Source organism: Eumetopias jubatus, unplaced genomic scaffold (genome assembly GCF_037043125.1).
Source record: "Eumetopias jubatus isolate StellerSeaLion01/CBP00866 unplaced genomic scaffold, mEumJub1_p1.0 scaffold_15, whole genome shotgun sequence".
Classification (NCBI taxonomy): Eukaryota; Metazoa; Chordata; class Mammalia; order Carnivora; family Otariidae; genus Eumetopias; species Eumetopias jubatus.
This window is the reverse complement of record NW_028274821.1, coordinates 57,483,379-57,504,581: the sequence shown is the minus strand read 5'-3', so window position 1 is coordinate 57,504,581 and position 21,203 is coordinate 57,483,379. Positions and strand designations below refer to the sequence as shown.

At 49.9% G+C, this 21,203-nt stretch overlaps 1 protein-coding gene and 1 non-coding gene across 7 annotated transcripts in view; both read left to right on the top strand.

Annotated features, from left to right (window-relative positions):
- Nucleotides 1-21,203, top strand: part of UBAP2 (ubiquitin associated protein 2) — a 134,355-nt gene that overhangs the window by 103,922 nt on the left and 9,230 nt on the right. For 4 of the 6 annotated variants that reach the window (XM_088018871.1, XM_088018873.1, XM_088018874.1 and 1 more), the window contains 14 exons: nucleotides 94-304; nucleotides 3,477-3,516; nucleotides 6,583-6,766; nucleotides 7,719-7,788; nucleotides 11,689-11,884; nucleotides 12,719-12,810; nucleotides 13,075-13,122; nucleotides 15,423-15,501; nucleotides 15,732-15,937; nucleotides 16,205-16,304; nucleotides 16,388-16,495; nucleotides 16,648-16,715; nucleotides 16,800-16,991; nucleotides 18,929-19,002. In XM_088018871.1, the coding sequence (XP_087874997.1) occupies nucleotides 94-304; nucleotides 3,477-3,516; nucleotides 6,583-6,766; nucleotides 7,719-7,788; nucleotides 11,689-11,884; nucleotides 12,719-12,810; nucleotides 13,075-13,122; nucleotides 15,423-15,501; nucleotides 15,732-15,937; nucleotides 16,205-16,304; nucleotides 16,388-16,495; nucleotides 16,648-16,715; nucleotides 16,800-16,991; nucleotides 18,929-19,002 (1,668 nt within the window). Of the gene's footprint in view, nucleotides 1-93; nucleotides 305-3,476; nucleotides 3,517-6,582; nucleotides 6,767-7,718; nucleotides 7,789-11,688; nucleotides 11,885-12,718; nucleotides 12,811-13,074; nucleotides 13,123-15,422; nucleotides 15,502-15,731; nucleotides 15,938-16,204; nucleotides 16,305-16,387; nucleotides 16,496-16,647; nucleotides 16,716-16,799; nucleotides 16,992-17,102; nucleotides 17,946-18,928; nucleotides 19,003-21,203 lie in introns of those variants that run through there. The other 2 variants (XM_028115196.2, XM_028115195.2) reach the window with 1 other exon arrangement.
- LOC114218291 (small nucleolar RNA SNORD121A) lies at nucleotides 5,633-5,714 on the top strand. The gene has a single exon (XR_003611166.2). It is a non-coding gene; the product is annotated as a small nucleolar RNA SNORD121A (small nucleolar RNA).

Here is a 21,203-nt window from a genome sequence, read left to right as displayed (position 1 = left end):
ATTTATAGTATGGCAGTAAAGTGATGAAATAGTTCTTGATGAACCCATGTAAAGTGACACAAAGTTAAGTCTAAATCTTTTTATTCTTTCTAGTGATTCTTTGAGTACCTCTCTACCAGTGACCAGTGCAGTACAGAACTCCACCTATACAACTTCAGTTATTACCTCCTCCAGTCTGACCAGCTCATCACTGAGCTCCACTAGTCCAGTAACGTCTTCCTCCTATGACCAGAGTTCTGTGCATAACAGAATTGCATACCAAAGCTCTGTGAGTCCATCAGAGTCCGCTCCAGGAACCATCACGGTAATTGGTCTTTTCAGGTTTCTTCTTGTAGGAAATCCTGTTTGGAGGGTCAGTGTTTAGTTTGGGAAATTGAGGGTTTTAGATGAGATTTTCTTTTAGAAATTGGCTAACCTTTTTAAGATTTTATTTTATTTATTTTTTTCTTTAAGATTTTATTTTTATATTTGACAGAGAGCACAAGTAAGCAGAGCGGCAGGCAGAGGGAGAGGCAGAAGTGACCCCAGTGCTGAGCAGGGAGCCTGATGTGGGGCTTGATCCCAGGACACTGGGATCATGACCCGAGCAGGCAGCCACTTAACCAACTGAGCCACATAAGTGCCCCAAGATTTTATTTTTATTTATTTTATTTATTTATTGTTAACATATAATGTATTATTTGTTTCAGGGGTACAGGTCTGTGATTCATCAGTCTTACACAATTCACAGCATTTACATAGCACATAACCTCCCCAATGTCCGCCAAGATTTTATTTTTAAGTACTCTCTCCACCTAACATGGAGATAGAATTTACCAACCTGAGATCGAGAGTCACATGCTCCACCAGCTGAGCCAGCCAGGCACCCCCTAGAAATTGGCTAACCTTTTGGGGCACCTGGGTGGCTCAGTCGTTTAGCGGCTGCCTTCGGCACAGGTCATGATCCCAGAGTCCTGGGATCGAGCCCCGCATCGGGCTCTCTGCTCACCGGGAAGCCTGCTTCTCCCTCTCCCACTCCCCCTGCTTGTGTTCCCTCTTGCTCTGTGTCTCTCTCTGCCAAATAAATAAAATCTTAAAAAAAAAGAAATTGGCTAGCCTTTCTTATAGTTTGTTGAGTTTACTAATAGTGGGCTGTGGTGTGAAATCTGCATTTTAAGCACCCATACACAGGAGTGTATGAGTGGACCGAGAAGCTTAGTATAAGGATACATACCAAATTGTCCATAGTGCTTTGCATGGGGTTGTGGGGTGGGCGTGGGGGGCGAGACACAGCGGACCTATAGTCTTATTTGTAATATTTTAGTTCCCTGAAAGGCAGAGATGTTCAAGCATTACTAGTGAGAGCTACTTTTTTAAAAAATTTATTTCAATTTTTTATTTAAATTCTGGTCACTGTATATGGTAAAATTCTGTAGTAGTTCATTTAAATTAAATAAACAATTACAGTTTTAGTTCCTCAGATGTACTAACCACATTTTAAATGATCGGTATCGGGGCAACTGGGTGGCTCAGTCAGGGTCCTGAGATTGAGTCCTGCATTGGGCTCCCTGCCCTGCGGGGAGCCTGCTTCTCCCTCTGCCCGCCGTTCCCCTTTCTTGTGCTCTCTCTCTCTCTCTGTCTCTCTGTCAAATAAATAAAATCTTTAAAAAAATAAAATAAATGCTCACTATCTATAGTGGCTACAGTATAGGGACACACACATGTCCGTATAGATTATTCCCTTTATTGCAGAATGTTTCCTTGTAAAGTACTGGGCTGTAGTTTCTAAAACATAAATCACACAATGTGCTGTTCGAGCTTAAGTGTATGTCATCTGCTCAGCTTCTCAACTCCAGCCCTAATTTCACCTGGTATGCTGCTTGCTCATGTCATTACTCACCTCATTCCTTGCTTGGCTAAGTTGAACTGAGACCCTGTAATTTCTGATCTCTCCTGACCATTTGGTATTTCTTTAATTTTGCTCCCACCATTCTGCCTAGAATTATCCCCACCCCAAATAATGTAGTTCCCATGTTGTATCAGTTTGTCCATTGTGTTTTAAAAGTGATTTTCAAGGGTGCCTGGGTGGCTTAATCGGTTGAGTTGCCTTTGGCTCAGGTCATGATCCCGAGGTCCTGGGATCGAGTCCTGCATCGGGCTCCTTGGTCTGTGGGGAGCCTGCTGCTCCCTGTCCTCCCCACTTGTGCTCTCTCTCACTATCTCTGTCTCTCTCTCTCAAATAAATAAATAAAATCTAAAAAAATAAAAATAAAAAAAAGTGATTTTCAAGGTGGGATAAAATATACCTAAGGTCTGATGGCTGCTCTTTTTCTGTTACCCCTTTTTATTCTTTCTGTTTGGTGTGGTTTTGAAAACACTTCTTTGGATGTTGCCATTTGTGCTGTTTGGATGTACATGCTCAGTGTTATGTCTATGTATTTAGTGTATAGTGAACTCTAGTTTAGAGGGGGGCAGAGAGTGGAGTTTTGATTGTTCTCTACTTATCTGTATATATTGGTAAGGTATATTGTGTTTCCCTTTACCTGACCTCAGTCTTTTTTTTTTTTTTTTTTAACTAAGCCACCCAGGCGTCCCCAGTCTTTTATTTTAACTCATTTTTGGTTTTCTCCCTCTCAAAGTTCTAATCTTTTATAGTCTACATTTCTTGTAAGTAACTTCAAATTGTTTTAAAGAAAAAAACGTGTTGTAAATAACATTTCTTGAACAGAAATTGTACTGGAGGGGCGCCTGGGTGGCTTAGTCATTAAGCGTCTGCCTTCCGCTCAGGTCATGATCCCAGAGTCCTGGGATCGAGCCCCACATCGGGCTCCCTGCTCGGTGGGAAGCCTGCTTCTCCCTCTCCCACTTCCCCTGCTTGTGTTCCCTCTCTCGTGCTCTCTATCAAATAAATAAAAAAAAAAATCTTAAAAAAAAAACTGTGCTGGATTTGGGCTAATACAGAGGCAACATCTATAAGGTTTGTCTTTTTCCTTAGTAGTTTTTTTTTTTTTTAAAAGATTTTTTATTATTTGAGAAAGAGACACAGAGATAGTGAGAGAGCGCATGAGCGGGGAGGAGAGGGAGGAGCAGGCTCCTCGCTGAGCAGGGAGCCTGATGCAGGGCTTGATCCCAGGACCCTGGGGTCATGACCTGAACTGAAGGCAGATGCTTAACTGTCACCCAGGTGCCCCATTCTTTAGTAGTTTGACATTGGGTCCTGGGATCGAGCCCTGCATCGGGCTCCCTGTTCCATGTGGGAAGCCTGCTTCTCCCTCTCCCACTCCCCCTGCTTGTGTTCCCTCTCTTGCTGTGTCTCTTCTGTCAAATAAAATCTTAAAAAAACAAAAAACAAAAAACAAAACCAAACAGAATAAAACAGGCCATTGTTTCTTGACTGACCTATACTTCATATGTTTCTGGCTAAATTCCAATAGAAATTCAGATAAATTGTCATTTGGTTTTGTGGGTTTGCTTACTTTCTTTTTCTTTCCTTATAGAATGGACATAGTGGTGGTCGAAGTCAGCAGACAATAGACAGTAAGTATATAAACTAACCATTGTTGTTTTAGCTGGTGGAAATCAAACAGAAAAAGAGTGTAGCTAATATGGGGAAAACAACGGGCCAGTGACTAATTCTGCAAAAATAGTCCTTTTGCATTTTTTCTGATAGTTACTTCTGATCCATCACATTGGCATCTTTTCTTTGACAGGGTTTACAAGGTCAGCTAGAGATTCCCGTGTGAGTAGGTTGTAGCTGTTAATAATGTCATAACTACAGCAGGAAGGAGGTAGTAGCCTCATATCACTCTCTTCTAGTCGACTGCACCCCAGGTATAGATTGTGGTATGGATTTAAAAGATGCTTTGCTTTGAGGTAGAGGTTCCAGTATTGTCATAGAGCTCTTCAATACTGGGAAGGACTTTTTTTTTTTTTTTAAGATTTTATTTATTTGCCAGAGAAAGAGCACAAGCAGAGGGAGCAGCACGCAGAGGGAGAGGGAGAAGCAGGCTCCCCGCTAAGCAGGGAGCCTGATGTGGAACTCGATGCCAGGACCCTGAGATCACAACCTGAGCTGAAGGCAGCGCTTAACTGAATGAGCCACCCAGGCATCCCCTGGGAAGAACTTTTAAAAGAAAAATTTGGTGTGCTAGTTCAGGAAAGACATGCTCATTGTCTTCAGAATCTAGTGGACTGTTGCAAAGAAGAGAGGTCAAATGCTCTTCACTTATAAACATGTGGGGGAAAAAAATGAGGGTCTCCCTGCCCCCGATTCTCGTAAGCTCAGTGATATCTAGAGTTGGTGCAGGTGAATCTGTTAGTTGTTTCTTTCCTTTGTTCTTGGCTTGGTTATCTGTGATTGTTGATGATTTTCATTCTTTATTCAGTAAGGCAAATGGGTATCAATATTGGGTAGAGAAGCCAGAAGGAGTTTTTTTATTTTTCCCCTAAGATTGATTGATTGATTGATTGATTGATTGATTTGATAGAGCACAAGGGCAGAGGGAGAAGCAGGCTTCCCGCCGAGCATGGAGCCCGTGGTGGGGCTCGATCCTAGGACCCTGGGATCATGACCTTAGCCAAAGGCAGACACTTAACTGACTGAGACACCCAGGCACCTCAGACTTTCCTTTTATTTAGGATTTTTGGTAGTGTGGACATGGAATTTCATCAGTCCAAGAGGGGGCCTCAGTTGGAATTAAAGTGACACATGTGATTTACTCAGAATTGGTGTTGGTATTGCTGGGCTGCCGGAGCTGTTTGGAGATAACGGTAGCTATGAGAACTTCTGATGTCAGAGGACATTCTCATTCCACAAGCCTTGGTGACAAGTTTCTTTAGTACAGGCATGAGATTGAGAACACATAGAGGTGTCCTAGATTATTTGGAGATTTTTTGTTGTTGTTTTCAATTATCTCTACACCCAGCCTGAAAGCTTGAACCCACAACCCCGAGATCAGGAGTCACACGCTCTACCAACTGAGCCAGCCAGGCGCCCTGATTATTTGGAGATTGTAATTAATTTTTTTAGAGGTAGGGGAGGGGCAGAGAGAGAGAGCGGCAGAGGGAGAGAGAATCTAAAGCAGGCTGCACACCCAGCTTGGAGCCCAGTGTAGGGCTCGATCTCACAACCCTGAAATTATGAGTTAGGTTATTATTATTTAATAATAGTAAATTATTAAACCGACTGAGCCACCCAGGCACCCGTATTTGGAGATTTAAAATGAGATAGTGAGAAATGAAATATCTGGAAAACAGTGTGCATTTTAGATAGGTTTTTATCCTCCATCTGTGTCTTACTTCCCACGCTCCTCCCTCTCCTCTCCCGCCCCCATTCTTTGAGAGGTCTCTTGTGAACTTGTTATCAGCGTGACCCAAGACCTAGGGAGGTAAGTTATGAGTCTGAGTTTTGGGTCAGGGGCATCTGTGGTGTTTTCATCTGGTGTCTGTAACAACAGGTATCATGTTTGGAATAGACTGTCAGTAAAAAACAAGCCTCTAGACTATAAGGACTCCCAAAGAATGGGCCAAGTTGTGTGTTGACCCTCTTGCTATCTGTGTTTGTTTTCAAATCGTCCTTTTTAGAGACTAGTATGTTTTCCATTCGGTTCCCAGGGAGTCCTGTGGGTAGGTAGAGTTTATTCTTTCTTCCTGACTGGAAAAGACAATGATGCTTTATATCCAAGCACATATCCGAGTTACGCGTGTGGATAGAACTAAAACTGAGTCTTTTCTACGGCTAGGTTTGATCATATTCATGTTCTTCTGGAAGCCTAATAAGCTCCTTCGTGTGCCCTGAGGGTTTTGTTTGTTTGTGTAAGGAAATGCTCACTGTGAATGTGAAAGTGGGTGTTGCCAGTGGCTTTTAGGTATCTGTAACACTCCACACTGTATGTACCCTGGGCTCTCAAACCCCATTTGCCCCGAATTGGCTGTGAGCTTTTCCAGGTCAGCCTGATTTAATACTGACTTGATAGAAGCAAATACCTAACTCTTTGACGGTCTTGCCTACCAGATTTGTCCTATCCCTTGTGCCTTTTGAGACAAATTTGCCTCACATTGTAATCCTGTGTATCAGTCTCAGAGCCTCTTGCCCTTTCTAGTGCAGCTCAGGGTTGGGTTCCTTTAATTCGGGGAAGTATGTCCACGTTTTAGGATAGTTTAGGGTTGGTTAAAAAGCTATCAATTCCTATTCTTGGCCAAGTCCTGTTGTTCTTACCTTCACTTGTCAGTTTTATTGGTTGTATTGGACAGAAATTGCTTGTGTATTTTCCCCGGGGAATGTAACTTTATATGTTTCTCAAACCGATCCTGATGTGTTACAAGACATAGAGCATAGGGGCACCTGGGTGGCTCAGTCGTTAAGGGTCTGCCTTCAGCTCAGATCATGATCCCAGGGTCCTGGGATCGAGCCCCGCATCGGGCTCCCTGCTCAGAGGGAAGCCTGCTTCTCCCTCTCCCACTCCCCCTGCTTGTGTTCCCTCTCTCGCTGTGTCTCTCTCTGTCAAATAAATAAAAAATCTTAAAAAAAAAAAAAAAAAGACATTGAGCATATTTTAGATACTTATGATTGGTTCTGGAGCTAAACCGATCTGTTTCTTACAGCTACTTCATCCGTTCCAGCTCCAAAGACAACAGATCCTCCCTCCGCCCTCCCGTCTGTGGGCCCCCTGCCCAGCACCACTTCCTGCACTGCGCTTCTGCCCTCTGCGTCTCAGCACACCGCCACTTTGCCCTCCATGTCCCAGCCTGCTGACCTGTCCAGCAGTCCCCTCTCTCAGCTTAGCAGGTATGGAGAAAATAAGGGCCCCAAATGAGAGGCACACTGGGGTGAAGTCCCAAACCGTTATAGAAAGCAGTGGCAATGAACAAAACCCTCTTGTTGCCCCCAGCATGGTGGCCTGGTCTTTAGCAATAATGTGTCAGTGCGTAGGTTTTGGCTGGGTCGTGGTCTCAGAAGCACCAGATGTGTAAACCGTGCCTACTTGTAATGCCTCTGCTGCCGCAGAGCACTGGGGCTTCTGGGAATGGGGGGGCCGGGGAGTCGCTGCTGCCCCTCTTCTTGGACCCCTGAGGAGTGTGCCCTGAGCCTGGCCCCTCCTCTCAGCTCTGGGCTTGGGTCCCTGCGATGTGAAATGAGAACGATGTTTGGTTTTTGAGCAGGTCTTTCACTTGCTCTTGTTCTGGCTTCAGAGACTGAATTATTAGAACAGGGTGTAGGATAATGGATTTTGTTTGGTCCTCATCCTATGTCTTTGGAGTAGAGTATGTAGAGTATACCTCTTCCCCCCCTTAGCCAGGAATAAAAGCCTTTGGTTTGAATTCTTGATTTGATGGGAAGTCAGGCTCTGGCATGGGGGCGGTGGGGGTTTGAACGTAGGAACTTTCTTCCCTCGCACACAGATCGAATGGGGTCTCTGTGGCTGGCCAGTGTTCTTAGTGCAATTCTGTTCTTACTTTTTACAGTCTAAAGAGCAAATGATTTTAGTTGGCCGAAGCTGGCTCTGGAGGTTTCCCAGGCCATGATATCCCAGATCCTCATGGTGAATGACCCTTTAGATCATTTCTAAACATCCCAGCACCTGGTCTGGGCCCCCAGGTGATGATGAATGATGGGTGTGAAGCCAGGGCTCCTCTTGGAGGGATGGGGCAAACTTAGACCTAGCCCACCTGGACACGTGGGCCTCTCCTGTGGGGTGACTTGGTGGGGTGGACACGTGGTGCTCTGTTTTGTCTTCTAGTTCACTCTCCAGCCATCAGAGCAGCCTCTCCTCTGCACACGCAACGCTCTCCTCCAGCACATCACACACAGTAAGTGTCTTCTCGGTCCCATCATCCCCCACCCTACTCAGCAAGTTCGGCAGAGCTTTGTCCTGTGCAGGTGGAGCTTTGGTTTGTGGGTTTTGAATGTCTTAAGATAATCTCAAATTGCTCAGGTATATTACCTCAGTCTAGGCCTGTGGTTTGAGTTGTTGATTTTCCTAGGCACCATGGAGGACATCTTGCTTCCTAAACTGGTTAGGGGCTGGATTTGTTCCTAAGCATTCACTGAGCTCCTTGTTTGTTAGAGGAGCCTTTTGAACCCACTTTGGGGTTGGTCATGTTGAGGTGTTTGAAGTAGGCTCATTGCTAATTTCAGCTTGTGCTCCACCAGAAGTCAAGTTCAATCAAGAGCATTGTTCTAGATTACCTTCTGTTATTTTGGGAAGGCCACTGTAGAGAGAATGTTGGGAGGGAAAAGTGAGAGCTTGTGTGAGGACTAGCTGTCTTTTGCCACATGCACATGTCTCTCTCTCTCTCAGACTCCCAGCCCTGGCTCTTAGCCCTGTCAGTGTAACTGCATTCCAGTTTGTGGGTGGTCATGGGGACGTTCCTCGTTGTGGCCTGAGGTTTTCTGTCCACTCCTCCTTCGTGCCATCTCAGGCCATCCTCCCCAGCTCAGAGGCAGACTTTGTGAAGGTTGATAATGAAGAGGGAAGCCTGGAGTGTGGAGAGTCAAGCATGGAAGTACAAGCGGGGTGCCAGTTGGCAAGCATCCTAATGTGCTAAAGAGTAACCCTGGGTGATGGCTATCAAAGTGTGGCTTCTCAAGGTGCGGAGTTGGGGGCACAGTTTCAGGGGTGGGTCTGTATAGCTTGTGGTGGGTGGAGGAATGCAAGGTGGTGAGATGGCGAAGAGGCAGGGTGGTAGTGGGGTTCTTCACTCAAGCTGGGGGACCCTGAGCCTGAGGGTGGGCAGACACGTACAGAGAACAGATAGCAGGAGATGGATCCCCAAGCAGGGAAGGAAGTTTGGGGTACAGATCAATAGGAGAAATTAGAAATTTGAGAAATTAGTGTCCTCTGAAGAAGAGGTTATTTGCTACAGAACGGAGTGATGGCGAAGGGTCAACTCTCCTTACATCAAGATGTGGCTAACTCGAGTTATCCTAGTGAAATCTTGCACAAAATTCTTTGTCATAAAATACATAGATCACCGTCTTTATAGCAGAGTACAGGGTGGACACCTCTGTCCTCGGAGTGAGCGCCTGGCCCCCTGCCTGTGCCTGCTGTTTGGCTGGTGGGAGCTCTGGGTGGTCGCCATCCCGAGCCCTGGACAGCTGGCCTCCTGGCCCCCGGCCCTGGTGCATTAGAGCTGGTGTTCTTGCTCGTGTGGGTTTGCCGTTCTCCGTGTCTTAGCAAGAAACTCCAAACCACCACGGCTAGAGTGGCCTCATCCAGGGTGTCCCAGACTTTGTCATGAGCCAGAATTGCTGCTTTGCTAGTACAGTTACAGGATTCAGTAATGAGAAGTATGAGGACATACACACTGAAGTGTTTTTCTGTGTCATGTCTGCTTGGCTCTACCCCTCCTCCTACGATTTTCTTGATCTGCTGGAGGTTTTTTGAACCCATAAAGTAGGAAATGCATACACTGTCACTTTTCCTCTGCCTCTTGCCCTTTTTCTTTGATTTTTTCCCCCTGTAACATGTATGGGAGTGTTCCCTAGATAGTGTCCTTCAGCGTCCACCCCCCCCCCAATGTAACAGTGTTTCTCTGAGATATTTCTGTGTTGAAACATAGATTCTGTCTTCTTTATCATAGCTCTACTACGTCACATTATTAAATCACTCACTGCTGGAGATGCGGGGCCGTTTTCTGTCTGAACACTATAAATGATGTTACATTCGATAACTTTCTACCTTGCTGTGTCTGCAGAAGCAGTCTTGGAGGTTGAATCCCCAGGCATTTGATGTTTTATACAAATTGCCGAATTGCAGTCACTGCACAGTGATTCTAACCTGTTTACTTCCCGCTGGCAATGAAGGAGATGTGCTCTTCCCCCGCTGCCTCCTCAAATCATGTTACCAAATATTTGTATGTTTCCCCTGTGTTAATTGAAAAATGACCTGTCAGTACAGTGTTTAATTGAATGAGATTGAACATTTTTTTTTAATATATTAGAATGCCATTGAATTTCCTTTTCAGCGAGTTCTTCATATTGTTCATTTTTGTCAGGCCCTTGGTGTCTCTTTCTAGGCAATCCATATGCAGGAGAATAGAAAGTAGCCCTTTGTGATGGGAGGTGCAGATACTTTTCTCAGGTTTGTCACTTGATTTTTGACTTTTGTATAGTCAGACACAACGGTCTTCTCACACTCTGTTGGAATTAGGTCTTTCCCCTGGAAGTTTATGAAGGAAATCTCCATGCTTTCTCCTGCCTTTTGTGTCGTTGTGGAAGGGTTGGTGCAGCTGCGCTTTTCTGGGCCCCTTCTGAGGAGCCAGCTCCAGCGCCCCGTTGGAGCCACTGTATGAGCTGTTTAAATGGAGTGGAGGGCAGTTAGGCCAGCCCCCCATGGCACTCACAGATTGGACAGGTGAGGGACAGGGACAGGAGCGCTGTCAGGTTCATTTGGCGGTAGGAAAGCTTGCTGGGCGACTTTGAGTTCCTTTCAGCAAATCAGGCACTGATTTTCTAGTAAGCTGCTCTTTTGTGGATTCCCCCTCTCCCCAGACTAGGGAATAGTAATTTTTTGTCCTGTGGTTAAAAGAGTTAAAAAGTTCTCTGACTAGTGACACGTAGGCACAGTGGTCAGAGCTGTTCCTGTTTGTGTAGCGGGTGGTCAGCCTGGCTCTGTGCAGAGGAATGTGGAGCCGGTGCTGGGACAGGATGGCCTCGCCTCTCCCTGCCCCTGGGGCTCTCCTTACCCAGCTTCCGTCAGCAAGTCCTGGGGTGCCCCAGGAGACCACAACTTTGGCTGTCGTCACCTTGTTGAACTGATTCTGGGTGTCAGGACCTTAAGGTCAGTGCTCAGCTGGGTAGGGCAGCCTGTGAGGCTGGGACCTAACACAGAGCTGTGTAGTGGAAGACCATTGCATGGTTGTCCCCCTTCTCCTGGAGCTTCCTATTCCTGAGGCTTCTCCTCCAGGAGTTTCCAGAGTACTTTTTTCTGTACATGCTCTGGTTTGAAGGCTGGTCTCAGTCTTACAGAGCCTTTTCTTCCTTTGTTGGGCGTTGTTTTGTGCAACCAGGTGCGTCTCTTCTACCCACCCCTCAGCCCTTGAAGCCCTTTCTGGTACCTTGTTCCTGCCTGGAGTTGAGCAGTTGGCCAGGGTTCCTGGAACTCTTCAGAGCTTTTGTTGGGTTTCACCCTTCCATCCTAGGTGGATCCTGTTGAACAGGCAGAGTTGCAGGCCATGCCCTTCTAGGTAGGTCTTAGTGGCCTGCACAGTGTCCCCAGGTTCTGAGGAAAGGCCTCTCTTAGCCCCCTGTGACTTCCATATCAGACTAGTTAGGAAGCCTAGTAGAAGGCAGCTGTCCCCAGAAGGCTCTGACTTGGGCTGGGCTGCCTGTGGTGCCGTGATGGACTCCCTTGAGACTGCTTGCTTTTCTGTGAGATGGGTTCTCACCTCACATGCCAGTGGTCAGGGTTCATATCTGACCTAAAGTTTACGTGGGTGTCTGTATCTCAGGTAAGACAGCAGAGCTCGAACAATGACCTTTAAGAGGGTGTTGGTCAGCAAAGCTCAGCTTTAACTGCGTGATACTCAGCTCCGGAGCTGCTTCCTGATGGCCTCATCCAGCTGCAGTGTGGGGGCCCACAGTGAGCACGGAGCACAGAGCCCCTCAGACCGGTCTTCAGAGTGCAGACCCAGATGCCAGACCAGGTTCTTTTGCACTCTTGTGTTTCGCCACCACATCCATGTGTCCTTGCTTTTTTGTTTTGCCAGCATGCCAGTGTGGAGAGCTCCCCTTCCCTCCAGTCCTCAGCCACCTTTTCAACGGCAGCAACCTCTGCCTCGGGTGCCACGTCCTCAGGGCTCAGCCTGCCGAGCAGCATGAACACAGTGAACAGCCTCTGCCTGGGGGGGACCACTGTGAGTGCCCCCAGCAGCAGTACCAGGGCCACGCCCTTGGTGACCTCAGGTGTGTGCTCCCCAGACATTTCCTACTTATCCCCTGCCTTAGAAGGTGATGCTTGACTTCCCAGGGAGGATGCCTAGAGGTGGCTGCTGGGCATGCTGGGTAGCTACAGGCATAGGAACATCTTGGTCTCCCTCCAGCTCTGCCATTGCTCCCTGGTCCACTTTGTTCCACTGACTTCTTAGAGAGTCCCAGTCCTTCCAGTGATGATGTGTGGGGATGGGTGAAACCAGTCTTCTGGTGGGCTCCCCCTGGGCAGGATTCCTGGTAGCCTTTGTGCCTGTAGGTCCCCTGTCTTTTCTGTCCTTAGTCCTCCCTGGAGCTGAGATGGCCTGGTGATGTGAATGGACCAGGGAACAGCTCTCTTGGGCTCCTTCTGGCCACTTAGTGTCACTGATTGTCCTTCAGCCAGACTTGGGCAGTCTATGTGGACCAAGCAAACTGTGGTTTGGTAGAAACTCCTGAAAGCTACTTTTGACACAGCCTGTCCCCCTCTGCTGGCACCACCCAGCCTTCGTTCTGTTCTGAGGAGGCAGATTGTTCCTTATGTTCAGGTTTGCTCAGTGCTGTGTGACAGGAGTGGGTGAGGGGTGGTGTTTCTGTCTGGGCATGGAACCCTCTGATGTGGAAAGAGCCTGAATGTGGTATCACGTGCTTTGTCTCCCCTACTTCCTGGAACAGCCTTCTGTGTCTCTCAGCTGCTGCCCTCCCCTCTTGGTGGTGGCCCCATATAGGGCAGCACTGTGACCGTGAGCTCAGCTCCCCCTCCCCCACAGTAGCTGAGGCAGCTCACTCTTTGTGGTGGCATCTTCACTCATTTGATTTTTGCTTTTACAGGCAAAGCACCCCCTAACCTGCCCCAGGGAGTACCTCCCCTGCTGCACAACCAGTACCTCGTGGGCCCTGGAGGACTGCTTCCTGCCTATCCAGTGAGTGCATGGTGTATAGCTCCAGGCTGCCCGGCTCCTGTGGCCTTAGAGGCTGACACCTGGCAGGACCTGGTGACGCGGGCCTTGGGCTGCTCCTTCCCTAATATTTCTCCCTCATCTGAACCTTCATCAAGGTGTCTTCCCACAGCAGATGGTCTGAGTCCCCGTGTTCCATCTCCCCAACCTTGTTTAGGCCCCTACATGGGCCTGGGCTTCCCAGGGGATGGTACATGGTCCCTAACACTCTTTTTGGTCCTCACGCAGATCTATGGCTATGACGAGCTCCAGATGCTGCAGTCACGGCTGCCAATGGTGAGTGGGATGTGGTGGGGGATGAGGGGCTTCAGGCTCTTTCACAGATTCTTCCTCCCTAGGCCTTCATTGCCACCCTACTGAGAAAGCTTCTGGCCTTCGAGCGTTGTGCCTCATGTCACTGTAGCTGGGCAGGAGTGTCCTGTGCTTACAGCTTGGGAACTTGGAGACCGTTGGGACCTGGGGTCCCAGGAGGCAGTGCTCCCTACTACATGTGGGTCCTTCTCTTCCTTCAGCCCCCCCCCCATTTTGAAAAAGGAAAACCATATGGCGTAGACGTGGGGTTGCCTGACCACCTCTAGAGTTTTTTTCACGTCTTCTTTGAAGTGCCGTTCAGTGTTTATGGCCTCTGAAGTGGCCATCATTGATGCTTGGGATGGCAGCATGGCTCGTCAGTCCCCGGCTGGGTGACCCGCTGGAGCTGACACTCTTTAAGGGTCCTTGTGGAGCCGACCTGCCATCACTGCTTACAAGCGCGCTGGCCTCAGGGAGTCCCTCGTTGTGCAGCCTCACTCTGAGGCCGGGGCTGCTGCAGCTTTCATCCGACCCTTGCTCGCAGGCTGGGGCACCTCAGTGCACAGGTCTTGGGGGGGGTGGCGGGGGGCGGTGCTGAAGGAGGTGTGCTCCCTCCCTGACAGACCTGCCGCCCCGCCCTGCCTTGCCTTCCTTGCTCTGGCCTTTGCTGGACTCACGGTGCTGGAAAGTAGAGAGCTGTCTGAACGCCCCTGCTCCATGTGAGGTTTTCCCCCAGTGTGGCATCCTTCCTTAACTCTTTCACATCGGCTGCCCCCTGCTCTGCTTGCGCACAAAGAGCTCAGGGGACTGCAGGTATCCCCTCCACCTCCTGGGCCTGCTGGCTGAAGCTCTTGTCTCTCAGGAGAATGCTTCTCCGGCTGCTTAAGTATTTCCAGAGGCAGAGGTGGGTGGCTAGGCGGCTCTTCCCCCTGGGTGCCGCCCATCACACGACTGCGCCCGTGTCTCCGAAGGACCCAGAGTGGATGTTGAAGACATGATGGCAGATTTCTGGGGTGGTCAACAGAACTTAGGGTCTCTGGGGAATGCCTGAGCCTTAGGGCTTTGCAGAACAGGAACTGGAAGTGGCCCTGGCCCCCTGACTCTCAGAAGGAAACCTTGTAGCCACCTGATCTGAGAGCCCCAGGCATCAGATGGGAGTGTCAGAGGGGGTCCTGGTGGGGGCCCCCAAGAGGGACTCGGTGGGATCCCAGTCCTGGGAGTCACCCTGCCTTGTAAGTCTTTGTATCCTTTTGTGCCTCAGCAGAAATCACCTCTGAGCCCACCTCTTGACATACATTATGTTCGTTTTTCAACCCTTTGTTCACTGATTATAGAGTCTGGTACTTCTGTGCCTAGTCCCGACCTTTACTTTTTCCTTTTTTTCTGTGAAAGAGCTCCCCCTCCTGGGCTTGCTCTCGGTCTGTCCCCGGTTGTGTTCTTGCTACCTCTGCGACTTCCTGGTCCTGCCGCCTCCTGGGGTTCTGGGCTGAGGAAGCTAATGGGTTTCCTGGAGGTTAAGTGGAGATGAAGCTGAAGGAGGGTAGAGGTGCCATCCTGTCTGGTTGTGACCAGGCACTGTTGCCCACGAAGAAAGCAGGAAGGCTCCCTGTGGGGCCCAGAGGCCAGGGGGCCATATGTCCAGTGCTGGCAAAGCCCTGGGTGGTGAGTGAGGGCCGGGTCAGGCCTCCCCTGCCCCACAGAGCTCCGCTGTTTGCGCTCTTGGTGCCCACACTTGCCCTGGCTCCCCCATGGTCAGTGCTGCCATGACAGCGTGGGTGGTAAGGGGCCAGTTGGGGACCCTACCTGGGGTCCTCTTAGACCTATGCCTGCCTGGCATTGCTGCTCTGACGTCTGTTAAACCCTCAGGCACCCCCTCTCCTGCTGGTTCCTTTTCAGGGTGCTGTAATCCAGTCAGCTCTCCTAGCTGCCCTTTAGAGTCTGTCACCTAGGAAAAGCCAGTGGAGTCGGTTTGGCCTGTGGCGTTACCAGCGCCCACCTGTGCCGTAAATTACCGTGAGATTGGGCCGTCTGGGGCTCTGCCTGGCGAAGGCTGACGGACTTGTCAGCGCGTCTGCACACTGTGCGGCTGCCACATTGCACAACTCCAATGCGCACCACTTTCTTTGAATTTGGGGCCGCCCTCTGGGGGTGTGCCTGTGTCCCTGCAGTCCAGCCTGTCCGGGGAGCGGGGCATCACCTGGAGTGCCTGGGCTTCCTGCTGGGCCTGCTCTCCTGGGACTGGGCCGAGGCCTTTCTGCTGATGGAGCCTCCGTGGTCTCTCCTAGGATTACTATGGGATTCCCTTTGCCACGCCCACAGCCCTGGCCAGCCGAGATGGGAGCCTAGCTAATAACCCGTATTCAGGTCAGTCTGTTCAAGGGGTGAGGAGTGGGGGGCGGGGGGGCCTGGGACCGGTCCGCAGCTCATGCCAGCATCTGGAAACAGAAGCAGAAGGGCTGAGCGAGGCCTGCTCGCTTCCTGTTGAGCCGGCAGCCAGACCTGTCCCTATTGACAGGAGCCAGTCTGGCTTTTTTCCTTGTTGGATAAGGAGGGGGTGGGGGCAGTGATTCGAGTCAGTGTTCCTCTTCTCCTAGGTGATGTCACAAAGTTTGGCCGAGGTGACTCTGCATCCCCTGCACCCCCCACCACACTGGCTCAGCCGCAGCAGAGCCAGTCCCAGGCCCACCACACAGCCCAGCAGCCCTTTCTGAATCCTGCGCTGCCCCCTGGCTACAGCTACACTGGCCTCCCCTACTACACAGGCGTGCCTAGTGCCTTCCAGTATGGGCCCACGATGTTTGTGAGTGTCGGCGGTGTTGTTACTCCAGTTGTGGGGACCAGAAGCAGGGAGGGAGGGACCTGACCCTACCCGGTCTCACCTGGCCGTGAGCAGTGTGTTAGGCTGGGGCCAAAGCTCCTTTCCCATGTGTTTTTATGGCCAGCGCGGGCCGGCCTACCGAACGCAGGTGCTTTGTGGTTGTGCTGCCTGGGGCGAAGCCGGGGGATACCTCACCTCCTCCCCTCTGCCCTGTTCCTCCACTGACGCCTCTTCCGCTTGCGCCGCCAGGTCCCTCCGGCCTCAGCCAAGCAGCATGGTGTGAACCTCAGCACCCCCACCACCCCTTTCCAGCAGGCCGGCGGTTACGGCCAGCATAGCTACAGCACAGGTGAGAGGTGCTCCCAGCACGGAGAGATGCAGGTGGGAAGGCTCGCCTAGCTCACACGTGCCTCTTGTACCCTGCCATGCTAGGTTATGACGACCTGACCCAGGGGACAGCAGCAGGAGATTACACCAAGGGCGGCTATGGTGGATCATCACAGGGACAAAACAAGTCTGCAGGTTCTGGGCCTGGCAAAGGTAGCGTCTACCCCTCCTTTCCAGGATTGAGGCCCAGAGTAGTTGTCTTCTACTGACTCTTTCTCAGGCAAGGCTACCCCAGAGTGCCCCTGGAGGTGGGGGAGGCTGGAGCTGGGCTCAACGGCCATGGGAACAACTGCTTTCCCTCCTAGGCGTGTCCGTGTCTTCAAGCACCACCGGCTTACCTGACATGAGCGGCTCAGTGTACAACAAGACTCAGGTGAGGGAGGATTCGGTTGGATGGGTCTGCCGGTGGGAGATGCCGCCCAAACTGGCCCCTTACCATGGTCTCTTTACCTTGCAGACTTTTGACAAGCAGGGATTTCACGCAGGGACTCCTCCACCATTCAGCCTGCCCTCGGCCTTGGGTTCCACAGGGCCCCTGGCCGCCGGTGCGGCCCCCGGTTATGCGCCCCCACCGTTCTTGCACATCCTCCCTGCCCACCAGCAGCCTCACTCACAGCTGCTACACCACCACCTGCCACAGGATGCCCAGGTGAGCCCAGTGATGGAGGCAGCCACCCTGCCCTAGCCTCGGGGGCCTGCTCCAGCCCTTACAGCCTTCTCTCCTCCTCCTCCTCCTCCTCCTCCTCCTCCTCCTCCTCAGAGTGGCTCGGGTCAGCGCAGCCAGCCCAGCTCCCTGCAGCCCAAGTCGCAAGCCTCCAAGCCCGCCTACGGCAACTCTCCCTACTGGACAAACTGAACCTTTGAAGAGAGGGGTGGGCTCGGGCGGGGCTTACCCTGGGCAGGAGAGAACACACGGAGCCCATTTCTGGAAGCCCAGCGCCCTTTCCTAGAATTCCTGAGACGTGTAACTGTGTCAGCCGAGCCTCTGTGGGGAGCCTGCCTCCCAGACTCGCTATTGTATGTAATGTATTTATGTATGTATTTGTAAATGTGATAGAAGTCTTGGGGGCCTGGGGGGGTACAGCTGCTCCTCTTAGCCAGGTCTGCAATCCCGACTCGAGCCCCTGCTCGCTGTAGCAAATACGCCCCTTTCCCACTCTTGCCTTCAGGCCTTCTCTGTGGCCTCCCAGCCCTTGGGCAGCTGGGAGCAGTGTCTGGAAGGGCTGCTTTTAAGGCAGTTTGGGGACTGGGGTCAGGTACCAATGAAGAATCACGACTTATCTCGCTCCCTTGTAAGCCATTATTTGAGTTTCCTTCCCTGTGTAATGACTTTAGCCCTCTCTCTTTTTGAGAAACTGGCCCTTGTTGTCGTTTGTCATGTTCCTCTCCTACCAAATCTTCATCTGGGAATAGCAGAGATGTCCTTCCTGCTCAACATGAAAGTGGCACCTGTTTGTCTTCATACAAACCAGAGGCTTCTGCTTCTGGTCTTGTCCCCAAGAAACTTGCCTTCCTCTGGCTGACCATTTTTTAAAACCGTCTGAAGTTGTGCTCAGAGATGTTCAGTCAGTCTGCTCCCTTTAAAAAAAAAAAAAAAATCAAAGATACACCTTCACCTCAGTGAGAGCACGTCTCCAAGCAAAGGCTCCTCTATTCCAGTTGTCCTGAACCAGGTGGGCGACTGTTTCAGGGGTTTTCTCTTTTGCCCAATCTCCACCTAATAAAGTTCTGAGAGCATGCACGGTGTCTGTGTGGTGTGACTGAAAGGGTGAGCTCAGGGCACAGGCCGGCTTCGTGATTGTTCCAGGCACCGTGGACTTCACAGCAGAGCTGTACAAGTAGAACCCACATGGTCAGTCTTCTGACAGCGGGTTGTGAGGGCTTCAGTTGGCATCCCTTCTTTGTCCCGGTCAGCATCCACGGAGTGGAAAGGTAAATGAGGCTGACAGGGCACTGGGCAGTGGTTATGGAAGTTCACTTTGATAAGGCAATCTCTTACAGGCCCCGGTCAAAAGGAGTACCAGGGCGGGGTCCTTTCATTTCCAAATGTCAGCAGACATTAAAATCTGAAAGGTAAGAGCGGAGGATGTGTTTCTCATGGCCTGAGAGAGAGGAAGTTTGAACAGCTCACCCTGTCTATCCTTTGTTCTTCAGCGACCAAACAGAATCTTGGTGTTTATAGTCAAGGGATGGGGTGGAAGAGAAGAGTAGCGAGTCACGGTGGTGTGAAGTAGGTAAGTGGATCTGGGGTGAAGTACTTGCTCCAGAAAGTCCCAAGCAGCCGTTCGCCTGGGCCAGGATTCCGGTGTGGCTCCTTCCTCCTGCTCCCAGGCCACGAGTCCGGGAGGGATCAGGGCCATCCATTAGCCGTGTGTGTGGCAGGAGGCAGATGGCCCCACTAGCCTGCAGCACAACTGTGCTCCAACCTCCAGGTTTTGCCCAAGGCATTGCAGCCTCTCACTCCTAAGTAACCCCTCCCGACTAGGCTAAATAAGCAACCGGAGTGGGGGCATCAAATACTGGTCAAGTCGGTGTGCCAGAACCAACCTGGAGTCAGGCTTCACCTTTTCTGTTTTTGGCCTCTAGAATCAGTGGTCCTTTCAGCAGATGGGGCATGTGCTGCTGGTGACCCACAGCTTGAGATCCCCGCCAGAAAAAAAGTAAGTGTTCACAAGTGAAACTAAATAGGGACTTTATACGATCTCTTGCCTGATCCCTGCTTATTAACGAGCAGCCGGAAGTTCCAAAGACAAATGACGATGAAAACAAAAGGCTCACCTAAGGAGGGCAGTGGAGCGCCCTCATAGCTTACTGACTACTTATACTGGCAGACTGTGCCCTACTTACGAATTAAGGTTAACAAATGGCTGTGTCTTTAATAACCTTTCCTAAAAGCTAGTGAGGACTGGGAATGTGTATTCCGTGAGGAGGTGAATTGAGCAGAATATCCTAAAAGGCAGGTCAGTGAGATTCAGTTTTGGTTTTTATTTTTTCATCTGAGTCATGGGCATTACCTGTGAGGGAACAGTGGAAGTACTGAGACCACCTTTTAGTTTTCTTTAACACAAAGAAAGAGGGTCATCCCACGGGGAAGTAGCAATACAGGTATATTTTATTTCACATTTTATTAGTAGACAGATGGGCAGAAAAAGACAAAATAAACCACTAAAGGGGAAGTTCAACACAAAAATGCATCAGATAATCTTTTCTCATAAGTTAAACTGAAGAAAAACATCTACAATTTGAGCTAAGAAAACTATTAAAGTCAGGTGTGTCCTGCTGGTTTCAGAATAGTTGAAAATTGCATCTGAATCTTTTTGTAAATGTAAACCATATTTATCAGAATGGGAGGGGTGGGGAGTTAACTTTCAGTGGAGAACTACACATTTTCCCCTACAGTCTCTTACTGCGTATGTCCCAAACATGAGGAAACCAGCAAATAAAGCAATTTCCAGGGAAGAGGAAAGAGGGGACTACAAAAAAGTCTGGCTAATAGAAAAGAACTCTGGAATGATGTGAAATAGTGGGAAGACTCTGAGAAGCAACAACGGAATCGTGATACTACTTTCTCCACCCAGCCTCAAAACACACAGACCTGAAGAGCATCCAGAGAGGCCTCCACTAGAATCAAAAGGAATCTAAAAATGCAGGATTCTGAATTCATGTTAACACCAAATAATCAGCACAACTGTACTTACAAGGTTCTGGCCTGAGCCTGAGCCCTCTACTCCCAAAAAGAAAAAAAATTACATGCTCAAGTTTTCTTTTGCCACAGGATGTGTTCTCAGGACAGAGCTCTGGAACCAGCATCTGGGTTTTACAGGTTATTTAATTCTGAGTTATCAGAATGTCTACCTGCTAGCCAATCAACACATGCCAGTCTTTTCTGGAACTGATTGTACTCTTACAGAGGCAAAGCCAGCCCTCAATAGTAACACCCCAAAGGGCTGAGAGGTATGACCTCCACCTGGCTCTCTGGCTCCCTGAGTCAACGTGCAAGAGAGGCCAACAGGGTCTAACTGGGACAGGGCTAAGCAGCACAGCACCTTCCGCAACGCCAAGGTGCCCAGCCTGCCCGGGCAGAGACATGCTTTCGTGGTAAGGGAAGAAAGAAAAGCCTTAATCTTAGCGCTCCAAGAGAGAAGACCAAGCTACCTGCTGTAAACGTGTGTGGGGGTGATAGGGGGTAATCAGAGCATTAGGAGAGACTTTGGACTCCAGAAGATATGCAGGTTATCCGGAAACATTACTTAAGAAGTGTGGGGTGTAAAAAGCTAGTTCCAACATCCTTCTGTGAGAATTTGCAGCCAGTGTTTTCTCACGAAGAGCTGCTCTGTTCTCGGAATCTGACTGGATTCACTAGATTCAGGGGTACAAGTAGTCCTGGCCCCATGGGGATTGGACAGAGATTCTGCAACCAGGCTCAATACTGTCCCATACGAACCTTTGCATGTTAACGTTCCCACGTAATACCAAATCAAGCTTTAGAGGCCAGAGAGGTCTGCTGGGCATTAGTCAGCAAATGTTTGGAGTTTGAAGAGCGAATGAAAACCCTGAGATCAGAAAGGAAGGAGGAGCTAAGGAAGTAAGCATCACCTACTCTGTTCTAGGATCCATCCTACCCCCGTCCCTCATCAACCCTTTGGTTCTTTCGAGCTATGATCTGAAGAAAAGTTGACACCAGTACACAGGGATCTGGAGGAGGATTATAACCAGTCTCTGCTCATATTTTCCTTCCGAAGTCTGTAATTTTACATTATAATGATTTTCCCCACTGAAAGAATACTGCCCTCCTATGAACCGGCCCACTCCCCAAAGAAAGAAAAGTCACCGCCAAGTTCTGAAGTCCCTGGTTGAAGGC